Raw genomic sequence first — 12815 nt, 5'->3', positions numbered from 1 at the left:
TGAAACTCTGAACTAGAGGCCGTGAATCAAAGCCATGGGATTAATGCTTTTTTTTCCATTCATAACACACAGCTGGAGTTTTAAGTTTTCCTTATTTAAGCAAAATATCCATACAAGATGGTTGACTTTAGTCTCCTGTATTTAGTTTCCTTGTATTAATTCAGATTCCCTCTCTTATATTTTAGAATAATGGCACTTCCTACCACAGTAATCTATTTTACCTGCTATGACCAACTGAGTGAAGCTCTGAAATCTAGACTAGGAAAGGATGATGAATACATTCCAGTTCTTGCAGGTTCCTTAAGCAGATGTAAGTTGTCATCTGTTTAAAGAGAAAACTGAAATAAAATACCTGTGTGCGTTTTCTTGGCTTTGTTTTGCTGTTTTGTTTTTGAAGTAAATTTGCTGTGGCTTTAAATGAGGGGTAATATTACGTGGAGTTGGGCATAGGAAGGAATGCTGTAATTACCCAGTACTTCTTGGGTGACATAACCCTCTAACCTGGCATAATACGATTTGTTTCTGCTGTTAAACTTTCACTACATTTGTAATTTGTTCAAAATTTTATAGCTCTAGACTCCTACCCTGGACAGTTGAATTTAAGTCTGTTCTGTCATGAATCTAATAGTAAACATCATTATTTTCTCTAATGGAAGTTACACAGGTAAATACAAAGGAAATGAAGATGGGACTTGTACTGGTTTTACTGCTGTATGAAATAAAGGGACTGAATTTGGTTTTATATTTTCTTACTTTTGTTTATCCTTTTCTTTGTCTGTTTTTGTAGAAGTAGCTCAGGACATATATTTTCAGGCTTTCTTAGAAGACTCTGAGGATGTAGTTCCACATTCTACTTGTGACAACTATGAGGGGGATTGGAAGACTAGTGGAAAGACAATTGTTATTCTGTGGTGATGTGGCAAATTGATCTTATTAGGCTGCTTCAGATTTTAAATTCACATGCCAAAGAAACCTTATCCCAGCAACAGGAGAAAAGTTGTTGGGTCTAGTAAAGTCATTGAAGTCTATTACATATGTGATGGCAGTGTGTTAGTGAGTGGTGACTCACTGATCTTTCCACGAGATGCGAGTTACTATATCGGTTACAGAATGCCTGCTAAATATTCTTGATAGTTTAAAATAAGGATGGCAAAGATGCTTAGAAATCAATAAAAGCTTAATTTCGAACCATCATTTTTATCTTTAACAAAAAAAAACTCAAACCAAACCTCAAGCTCACTTTAACTTAAACTTAAAAATGGTAATTATTGAAAAGTAATCTTTTTATAAGTACTTGACATTTTCAGTTTGTTTATGTAATAAATCTGAAAATGAGGATTCTTAACATCTTAAATAGATTACAACATGCCAGTATTGGAAAAAGGTAGGTAGCTTGTGTGCCCAGAAAATTTAGGTACTGTGAATAGATATGGCATTCTTATCTGGAAAGGAAACTTATTTAGGGAATTATTTAAAGGAAAACGGGAGAGTTGAAAGGAATTAGATATATAAAGCAAGGTGAGACCTGACTTTAATGTTCAGAAAATGTTACTAGTAAATGTTGATCTTAAAAAAAAAAAAGCCCACATTTTTCTCATTTGCAGTTGGTTCAGTGACTATAGTGAGCCCCCTGGAGCTGATCAGAACTAGAATGCAGTATCGCAAGTTGCCCTACAAGCAACTGTACACATGCGTCAGGAGTAAAGTGGCTACAGATGGATGGTTTTCCCTGTGGAGGGGCTGGAGCTCTACTGTTTTGAGAGATGTGCCTTTCTCAGGTAGGGTTTATTTTATGTGCAAGTCTGTGTTACATCAGAAGATCTGTTTATGCATAACTGCTAGACTTTGTGTTCTTAGGTGATTTTTATGGTTAGCTTTAAGAATGACTGAGACTTACTTGTTCTCTATTGAGTGGTTTTATTTATAAATTCTTTGAGGACCTGATTTTTTTTCCCCCAGTTTGTTTGTGGATACCAGCTAGGATTCATTGTTACATTCCCTTTCTCTGTATTTAGACTGTTTCTTCTCATCTTTAGCTTATGCAATGGCTCTTTTCAAAGACTTTCAGTAGGAAATCTTCTCTGTGATAGGTATAATGGCTATTTCCTTACAGAGAAACACGCTGTATCTAAGTGTTCTGATGCTTAATTTTGAAAACATGTACAAAGAGAGAGTGACACAGTAGTGTCTTCAGGATTTTTTATTGGCAATGTGAATGAGTTTGTATAACTGTTCCAAAAAACATGAAGCTAGAGCACCACTTATTAGCAAAGCACCAAAGCTGAACGTCTAGAGGAAAAAAGGTCTGATACAGAGCATAGCTAGCCCAGGACTATTCTTTAAGACAACAAGGACAGAGGAGATCATGCTTTCTCCCTTTTTGTCACACCTCTGCTATGTTGTGAGCTACAGAGGTAATTGGATGAGACTGTTAAAGGACAGTTCTCTCACTTGTGGCAACAACAGGCCTCAAAGAGACAGGGGCTCTCACCACTGGCATTAACAAGTGGGAAAACTGTCCTTTAGCACTTGTGGATCATCAGGCATCAATTGTCCTTGAAGCAGTTTCTGTCCTCTGGATAGAACCAGGAATAACACCTTTGAACACCTTGTGTTGGCCCAGAAAAATGCTTCAAACATGTTTCTGGAGGCGGAGAACCCTTGAAGTATTTAACCCGCTATCTTTGTTCTCCTACTTCATTCTTAAGATAATCTGACATCTAATTTAATTTGTGGTTCCAAACAGTCTAGTGATTCTTATGGGGTTTGAGCACATTTAGATGTGCAGCTGGAGTAGATTTTAAATTGGCTGTGAACCAAACCAATGCCTGGTAAATGGGGGTGATTAAGGAATTTAATTAAAAATTGCATTTAGCAAATAAGTAACAGAACTAAGTTATTTCAGCCATTTTCTTTTCAGAATGAATAATACTCTGTTTTCTTTCACTTTGCTACTAGTAGGTGTTTGAAGAATGTGGTTGGACTGTATTTCCTGCTTGAGGATCCTGTTCCTTGATGGGACTTAATTTAGCCTTCTGTGATAGGGAAGGTTTCTGAACCTATGGCAGCATGCTTTCTCTAAGGCTAAAGATAACTGTCAGATTCATCTGAACCTTTGGCCCGAAGCGCTTTCTGTTCAATATTTGTTTTTTAATTTATCCATTTTTCTCTCTGCCAAATGCATCTTTCTCTTAGGCTGTTCTGCTAAGCTTTGTACGGGAACTCTAAAATTCTTCATCTTATTCCTGTTGTCTGATTTCAAGTGGAAACTCTTGTTCTCTTACTGATTTCTGTCTGTAGCAATGTGGCAGGAGCTAGTGGTCTTCCTCCCCTCTGCTGCTTTTGGCAGTGTGGGAGGATCAGAGGACTGCGAGGGAGTGCACAAGGAAGAGGGCACTGATATATGTGTGTGTGTGTTCTGCTCAGCTCTTTTCAGATTCCTGAGGTCATGCCTACTGTTCCTCCACCAGTCCAAAACATCCTTGTTGATTTTAAGTCAGTCTCCACACTGCTCTGGCGTTCACGTCACAGCTATCCGGCACTTCTCTGTGCCCAGTACTTCATAGACGTCATGGCATGCCGGATAGGCAGAGGCACAGGTTACCACACAGCTACCGCCTCATCGTTTAAGGATTATTATTAATGAGCCAGAAGTGAGCAGACAATTAGATGCATAAGTGAAGTAAAATGCATTTTTTAAAAACCCTAAAATTAAATGCCACAAAACTCTGATATAAAGCTAAGGGTGTTTAATGCTGCTTAACCATTTCAAAATGTGTTTTCTGATTATTTTTTCCTTATAAATACTCCCTAGGCAGTTAAGATATGCTCCCTTAATACCTTCAGTCCTAGCTCTGCCATTTGAATGATTCTGCAACAGCATCATGGTTCCTGATATTCTCCCAGCACAGCCTGCACCTTTGCTACAGTTAGCTCAAGTCAGTTCTTTCAGAAGGAATTTAAATCAGACTACCAATTTCTATTGAGAAAGCAGCTCCTCTGTGGAAACAGTCAAGCAGCACAGCATGACTCAAGCAGCATTGGGTGATTAGAACCCCACTGTGTTACTAGCCCAAGTGTGAATGATAAGCTTCAAGCATGTTCCTTGGGAGGCTAGCTAGACTGAATAAAATGTAAGCTGTGAGTATTTGTAAGCACAAGTACTGTGTTAACAATAATCTTGAGTCATTCTTTAAGCAGTGTTGCAGAGAATACACATGTGAAAGGTATATAGGAAAAGGAGTCCTGCAGGTGCTTAAGCAAAGTTTTGGATTTGGATAATTTATATTAAATTAGGCTTCTGTACATTTCAATAGTAGGTTTTCCTCAAACCCTGAGAATACCTTTTGAGATACTGCCTACATTTACTTTTGCAAAGTGTTGCAGGCCAGGCGTATATAGCCTGGCATATGTCTTCATGGCAAGAAAATACTTTGATATTTCTCTGCTGGCACAGCCTCCAGAACTCAGTGCTGAATGAGGCACAGTTATCTTTCAGGATATGCAGCCATCATTTGCAGTACTTGTTAGACCAACTGCCACAAGAAATCACTCTATAATTCAGCCCAGTAGCATATAGTTTAGAGTTTTAGGATGCAGAAAGAGTGCAGTTCAGCAGATGAAAACAGAAGCAGATGCTATTCCTAAAAGCTGTTCGTCAGACTTGCCTTTGGCAGTCCTCACAGTCCCCTCTTAGTAATTCCGGAGAGCAAAATTGTATTTCTTGGCGCTCTCAGAATTAAATTTTACACTCTGTCCCCCAGAAGAGTATGAGGCAATCCTGAGCAACCTTTTATTTTGTATGAAACACGTTTTTGTAGAATTAGATCTATGAAATGTGTGAAATACACCTAAAAACATAGAAAATAATTAAAGCCTACATTTTAAGTTAAATTGAATTTTAAAAAATCAGCTATGTGAGTTTTGTAGTGCTTGGGTTAGATTGTATTAAGATAGGGGTTACTTTATGGGTATGACAAAATGATTAGGCTAATTTGTATCATGTGAAGAAATTTGGAAAATGGAAATACTGGGAACAAGGCAGTCTGTCCATGGGTCATCACAGAGAACACTCTTATTTTGCTTTCAGCTCTTGTTTCTTTTTGCTTCTATTGCCACAGTAGAATTCTTACATCTGTACTTGATAAAAGAATTTCTCTATTTGACATACAAATGTGTTGTAATGCCAGTTTATTTTTTTACAACTGTAGCAATGTACTGGTATAATTATGAATGTTTCAAGAAGATGATGTGTAAGGAAGTTGGTGCACATGAACCAACATTTTTTATTGCTTTTACTTCAGGAGCAGCATCTGGCTCTGTAAGTATATATTTTTGTTCCTAGTACTACTCGTTGTTATTATTATTATCTCTAATAAACTATTTAAAAGAAATGTGATTTTATATTATTCTCTCAGGAATGGTGTATGTTTTGGGGTGCATCTACTTTAAATACACATGGCCTGGCATTCAAGCTGATTAGGTATATCTGGATAAATTATAGTGTTCTGAAATAGAAGACTTTTAATAATATCAGGCACTTGGAATATCAAATCTAGTTTTAAATCTTGTGCACTTTAATTTAAAAATTTTAATTAAATTTTAATTGTGCTCTAACTTTAAAACTGATTTCTTTTCCTGATAGATTGCAGCTGTCATAACACTGCCATTCGATGTAGTGAAAACACATAGGCAGACTGAACTTTGGGAGAGTGAGACTTTAAAAAGTAAGTTGCTGGTAAGGAAAAAAAAAACCTATAATGTTTGGAAAAATAAAACCTAGTGTTTGAGTAGACAGACTTTTGGTAGGAATTTTAAATATTTATCTCGTCTTCTAAAGTTTATCTAAAAATTCAATCACTAAGGCCTTTTTTCTTCTCTAAATTGTAACAACTCATAGGGTATTTTTATCTCCTAGGATAAATACAATATTTCATTAATAGCGTGGAGGAGAGAAAAGGTGTGAGTTCAGTAAAATTTAGGTTAGTAAGATGGTATAAAATATAAACAAAAAAATCCAGAGCTCTTACATGTAGGCAGACCAATTGCAAATTTGTATATGTTTAAGTAAGTCATACTTAAATAGGCAAAAATTTAATTTCTTATAAAACATTCAGGTGAACAGCAATTATTGAAAAAGACTTCTGAATTGGTAAAAGTAACATGATAAAATGTTTGCACATTCACTACCACTTGCTCCTTCATAATGATATTCTTACTTTGTTAAATATTAGGCTAGGGAGAGAAAACACTGTTCTCAGGTTCTGTATTTTTTACCCTCTTTTTGTGTGATTTCAAAGAAATTATTTTTGAGGGCATGCTACTGAATATCCTAGCAGCTTCAAAGGATGAAAGAGGAAGGAAGTTTCTTTTTTGTTTTGTGTTCAGTAGAACACCACTGTGTTTTATACAAATACCAGTGATATATAAAAACTTTTTTTTCCATTGCTTGGGACCTGGGACAGTGGGGGACTTCCATTAACTTAAATGAAGTTGAGATCATGGGTTTAAGATTACAGACCAGTAAAAAGGCCAAGTACCCAAAGAGTTTTTCCTTAGAAACAAATTTGAAGACCCTGGTTCAGAAAGATGTTATGAAAACTTAGTGCTCACTTTTTGGCATGAGGTTTCATTCTCTCAGGTAAACTATTTTTTTCTGGTATAACTCTTGAAAAAACATATTTGTTTCATTGCAGAACAGAAAAAGATGAAAAAAGCTTTAAATATAAATAGTTACTGTGTTTCAATTCTTCCCTTGGGCTGAGGAATGTAAGAATTCATTGCTAACAGCAGTTTGAATCACAGGTAGCTGCTTTATATTTATTGGGCTGATATTAACTAGATTAATATATACTTAAAATTCCATTATGGTTATCTATCATTTGTACTAGTTTAGTTCTTTCCAAATACAGTTGCTGTTAGAGTTGGACAATGACTGTGCATCTACACATTGTCTCTCTGTGGCTGCAAAAATATTTTGCAGCTTCCAGATGCCATGGGATGTTCCTGCTGAATGTATCCTATGAAACTGTTTTAACTTTCATCTAGAAGAAAATATATCTTAGCCACTTTCATATTACAATATTACATATACATATTACAATGAAAACAGCGTGCGTAGATTGAAAGAGCACAAAAAAATTCCTCCATTCAAAACAGTTGCATATGTTTGCAATGCAGATTGCTTCTTGATGCTGATGCAGTTAGGTTGCTTATGGTATGTGATTTTGCTTTACAAGGGACTGCAATCCACATCTCATAGACCTATACTTTATTAAACTAATTTATAAATTCAGGGGGAATTTTATTTTTGTAAAGTTAGATGTAAGATGTAGTGCCCTAGCTTAATTATTATATTCATTCTTCTGATTCATTCTTATGATATCAATTCTCAAAACTTACCTTTAGATTCAGTTTACCATAAAGACAAGTTCTTGGTTAAAAATCTGAATTGTGCTGATCTTTTAGCTGCACAGATAAAGTCACATGGAGAAAGGCCAACTGTGCCCTGGGGTGCATCAAGCCCTGCATTGCAGCTGGTCGAGGGAGGTGATTGTCCCTCTCTGCTCTGTACTGGTGCGGCCTCACCTCGAGCGCTGGGTGCAGTTTTGGGCACCACAGTGCATTAAGGATATAAAGCTACTAGAGAGTGTCCAGAGGAGGGCCATGGAGCTGGTGAAGAGTTAGAGGGGACGCTATATAAGGAGTGGCTAAAGTCACTTGGTTTGTTCAGCCTGGAGGAGACTGAGGAAGAGACCTCATGGCAGTCTGCAGCTTCCTCACAAGGGGAGGAAGGAGGAGGGGCAGGCACTGATCTCTTCTCTCTGGTGACCAATGACAGGACCCAAGGGAATGTCAGGAAGATGTGCCAGGGGAGGGTTAGGTTGGGTATTAGGAAAAGGTTCTTCCCCCAGAGGGTGGTGGAGCACCGGAACAGGCTCCCCAGGGAGGCAGTCACATGGTGTGAATTTTGGGGTTGTCCTGTGCAGGGACAGGAATTGGACTCGATGATCCTTGTGGGTCCCTTCCAACTCAGGACATTTTATTATTTGAAAGCTAGATGTCTTTTTTCAACTATGTCAGTTATTCTAGTAAGGAATATTGTCTCTTCATATATCTTACTCCAGGCATTAATACAGGTTTTTCCATGTTGTGCTGTTTTGAGTGTTGTATGAATTTGCATACTGTATGAATTTAACATCCTGTATCAATAGCATGGACAAAATCAACATAATTAAACCTAATAATTACATCTAAGTGACTGTCTCTGATTACTAAAAATATTTTTTGTGGCATTGTATATATTGCTTAATTCACTGTTTTCTTGTACTATATTGAGTTCCACAGAGGGACTGTACATCCACCTGGGCAGTTATGAGGAAAATTGTCGCTAAAAATGGGATTACTGGATTATTTGCTGGTAAATCTTTTGACATCTTTCTAAAAAACCTGAGACTAGAGAAAAGTAAGACACAATGTCACTGTTAGTACCCCATTTAGCTGTGTAATTCTTTGATGTATTTTATTTTTCTTCTTGCATGGGCTGTTTTAAAGACTGTCTTCTAGTCTTCTTGATAGCTTTGGCAAAGATCACTTTTTTGCCCTGAACTATGTGCAGTAGTTATTTCTGCTGCTGACCAGCACAGATGTATCTCTGACCATCATAAGACATCTTGGCCATTTAAACCCTGTGTATTTATAGAACAGAAAAGAAACACCCAGGAATACATTCTGGTGTCTTTTTCAAATCCTAGCAACTCTCTGAAACACTGTCTAATCCTATGACCTAATTCTTGGTACTAACTCAAAGCCTCCAGCAATGAAGCTGGCCATTTTCCTGAGAGGTTCAGCAGGAAATATAATTCCTCCTTTATTTTCATCATTATGGCTCAACTGTAAGAGGACTTTCTGGCGTCACGGAGTGATCATAGAGGCTCCTGAGACCTCATGAGACTTATGAGTGTCTTTTCCACTCCATAACCAAACTGCCCTGGCCAGAACAGGGACTTTGTGAGCTAGCAAGTGTGACATAAGAGAACAAGAAAAATGACATTCCAGCACTGGAGCAAAAGTTCCTCACTGTTAACTCATCCTGAAACCGAAGATTTCTTTTAATTCTTAAGATCTTTCAGGGAATATTCCACTTCTGTAGTTACCAAAAAGGATTGACTCCCTTCTGAGGTAATCACCAGTCTTTTCAGTAATTCATGGTGGATTGAGCCAAATCCCAGAATATTCTCTTGGAGAACGACATGGAATTTTTTTTTCACAGATTTGTAGGTATTTGGCAGCAGCTATCATGGATCCTGCTAGACTTTTGTCAGAGTTTTCTACTTGGCATGGTCTGTCAAGAAAAACAGGAAGAAAAGCTTGGGTTTCCCAGAAATTGGAGTTCTTGCATTCTTATCCATTGGGTGGGTCCTAAGTAGCCACAGAATGTAACTTGTGTTTCTAGTTGCCAATCTGGTAACTAAAACCAAAAGCATTTTGATAATTCAGCTATATGCTGCTCTCCCCACCCTGATTTCCTCTCTGCAGCTACCAGATACTCTTTACCACATACTTACAGGAACTTCTCCAATACCTAAACTGAATGTCTGGAAGAACTTTGCAGTAAGCTGCTGTAGGCCCAACTAGTTTTCAGGACAACCTGCAAGATGGAGCTGGAACAAGCATTGCCATCCTAATAGGAAGGTCGTCTTGGCTGTAAAGCTTAGCATGCCTGAGGAATTCAGGTTTTAGAAAATTTGCCTTTCTGTAAGAATATTATTGAAATAAAAAAATTATCAAGTCTTCACTTAAAGATTTTTTTATACAATTTTTAGATCATCTGGTGTTGTTTCTACTGTCTCTCAAGAAATACAATATTGCAGCTCTGTAGCAAAGCAGAACCTCAGAGCAGACCATTCTCAGGATTCTGCCTCTGGAACAGTAACAGTATCAGTATGTAGCTCCATGGAAAAGATATTGGCAGCTGTAACTTTCTGTCAGCAATCCTGAAGATGCCATTGAGAGGTGCCTATTATTCCTCTGACTGCTGCAATTCTCTCTTCCCATTTCTTTTTAACGTTAGAGTAGATCCCTACAACTTACTATACATCACAGCAGATACCTTGAGTTCTTGAGATACAAAGAACTCTACATCATATAATTTGTCCCTCTTTGACCTCTCAGTATTTTATTTAATCTTTCTCTGAGAGTCTACTTCAAGTGGGAATGCTTGTGTTCTGAATGGAGGACGTTTTTACAGCAGATTTGCCTATGCTTCGTTACTTCATGGAGGAATGGGGGGTGCTGGGGCCTAATTTGAATGGGAGAGGCCGAAAGTTTTCACCCTGGGTTCAAGAGCAGTAGTATGGTGACTGCGGAGCCATTTGAGAAGGAAGCTGGTATGTTCCTTTAGCTCTTCTAGATGTTTATTTTTGTACCTTACAGAAAGTAATGTTTTGTACCATACCTTCCAAAATACTTGTACTCACTGTGGTTCATCACCATTATCATCAAGACTGTCTTAATAAACATCAGAGTGTTTAGCAAGATGTGCACAGTCATTTCAGCCCACATCAAATCCAACAGAGTATTTTTTCCTGGATGATGGCTTGGTATGAGGTTCCTGGTTACTCCAACCTACCTCTAACATTTTTCCACCATTCAAAGAATTGCATTCCATGGTGAATGCTTATAAGTTCTGCTTCACGCTGCTCAGCCTGTGATTCATATCCAAATAAATACGAATACGGTAGTCACTGTGTTCCATTTTGGGAGTGCACATGTATGCTGTGCTGTGATTATCAGTTAATGGAGTTCTTTGAGACCTGCCATCCACACGTGCACTCACTATCTACCTTCTCTCCTTTTCCTCTGTTGTGGCTGAATGGGAATTAAGAGGAAACTCAGCTGGTGCTAGGCATTTCCCACTCTGTGTACCTGAGTGTGCACAAAGGCAGCCTGGGATTGCCACCGTGTGTGACAGGAACTGAGAGAATGAGTTTCCAGCCTCACATGACAGTGCAAACAGATATTCACAGCATGACTGTTTAAGTGGATGACACATCCTCAAGAATTCCAGTTACTGGTGCATATTTTTTTGTGAAGAACTACTATCATTAATCAAACAAAAGCAAATCTTTACCTGGGGGTGAAACTTTACCTTTGTTGAATACGTACATTCAGGTAGTTCTATCAATAATTTACTAGCCCATGTATGACTAGATTAAACCAGTATAGCTTCATAACTGAACTGTTTTTAAGGTGTTTTGCTTTTGAATATCTTCCTTTCTATATATGGCACCTGGAGATTGAAAATTCAACCTCAAATGTATATAAAATGCTCATAGTCACAGAGCGCTCCTGACTTGCTTGGTGTGTGTCCACCTCGGGACGCTCATCTCCCTAAGCTTTCTTACTTCCCTGGTACTCATTGTTCAGCTCCCCCCGTGTCCTTCTCCCAGGCTGTAAGGAAAGAAGTTCCCATGTCTTTCTGTCTTCAGCAAGCATAGCCGGTGGGTGGGGCTACTCGTGTCCTGTTCTGTGGACAGCTGGGGCAATACTCTGTTGTTGCCGTGCACAGAAGTCCTTCGTAACGCACATGTGTTGTCAGGTGTGACTCTGGCAGCCTAAGGAGGAAATGACAAGATATTGAGATTACAGCGTGACTGAGCTAAAAGCCTATAATATTAAATGAACAACTGCAAGAGACATTCCAAGCCCAAGATACTTACCAAGTACCAGCATGGTGTTCCCTAACTTGATCCATTTTGAGATTCAGGGCTTCCTGAACCTCTTGTTGTCCCACGTGAGAGGTCAAAGCCTCCGCTGGTCCCACCTGAGCATGAGCTTGCACTGACACTTAGGGGAGGGCACATGGCCTGCCCCCAGGGCCACCTCTTCTGTGCTGGAGCAAAGCAGCCCTGCAGGTCAAGGTGCTCCACCTCTGTGGAGAGGCAGAAGGGGCTGAGGCACAAGGGACTCAAGGCAGGCAGGCCACGCAGGATGGCATAGGTGAGCACATAATGTTATTACACTGGTAATACCTACAGCCAGTAATTTCAGTGTTTCAAGGAATGTGGACAGGTAGAATCCCAGTTCTACACTGATGTACTATGGTACTGATATATTGTGACCACTAAATGGTACTACATCGCTTTGGTCTGAAAGCAAATGAGAGTGAATACTTTCTCTTCTGGCAGGTATTATTCCACGGCTGTTTAAAGTTGCTCCTGCTTGTGCCATAATGATCAGCACATATGAATACGGAAAGTCCTTCTTTTCTCATTTAGATGAAAAAATGAACCAACGTCCTTAATTCTCCTTCATCTGATGTGTGAAGTCAAAATACACGGTGAAATACATTGTGCCAAATTTGAATCTACCAAGGCATTTTCTAGACTTCCCAGTGAATTTCTGCAGTTATATTTGGTAACTAAATACAACTTCATTTTTAAATGTTTCACAAAGGATAAATTAGCTTTTCTTTTTTCTTAAGACTAAGAAAATACACATGACCCTTAAACTATCAGTGAAGATTTTGTGACTTCTCTTGCAGCTAGAGAAAAAAAAGGAGGGGGAAAAAAAAGGTACTCTGACTGTTCTTCAGTGATGATTAAAAGGGAAAAGAAATCAAGGCTGGACAGACCAATGAAGACCAACCACTGCCACTGTACTGATTTTCAGTCTGACTAAAGATTTTTGTTGTGTATTTAAAATGATGTTTAGAAAATGTTTTGGGCTTCCAATTTTATGATATGATTATTCTTCCATAAGGAGGCTGATAGAGAATGAATTCAATAAATGCTTATTTATTCTTGCTTAGTACA

General features: G+C 38.4%; 1 protein-coding gene across 13 annotated transcripts in view; it reads left to right on the top strand.

Moving 5' to 3' along the window:
• The window catches only part of SLC25A40 (solute carrier family 25 member 40), a 20829-nt gene extending 8014 nt beyond the window's left edge, over positions 1 to 12815 (top strand). For 2 of the 13 annotated variants that reach the window (XM_075082768.1, XM_075082765.1), the window contains exons 6-11: positions 186 to 310; positions 1605 to 1778; positions 5211 to 5320; positions 5645 to 5726; positions 8339 to 8419; positions 12189 to 12815. In XM_075082768.1, coding sequence (XP_074938869.1) covers positions 186 to 310; positions 1605 to 1778; positions 5211 to 5320; positions 5645 to 5726; positions 8339 to 8419; positions 12189 to 12304 — 688 coding nt within the window. In that variant the 3' untranslated portion in view covers positions 12305 to 12815. Of the gene's footprint in view, positions 1 to 185; positions 311 to 1604; positions 1779 to 5210; positions 5321 to 5644; positions 5738 to 6695; positions 6805 to 8338; positions 8420 to 9271; positions 9360 to 9537; positions 9800 to 12188 lie in introns of those variants that run through there. The other 11 variants (XM_075082766.1, XM_075082775.1, XM_075082771.1 and 8 more) reach the window with 11 other exon arrangements.

The sequence above is a fragment of the Phalacrocorax aristotelis genome, chromosome 2 (genome assembly GCF_949628215.1).
Source record: "Phalacrocorax aristotelis chromosome 2, bGulAri2.1, whole genome shotgun sequence".
Taxonomy (NCBI): Eukaryota; Metazoa; Chordata; class Aves; order Suliformes; family Phalacrocoracidae; genus Phalacrocorax; species Phalacrocorax aristotelis.
The sequence above is the reverse complement of the archived record's forward strand: the minus strand, read 5'-3'. Positions and strand labels throughout refer to the sequence as shown.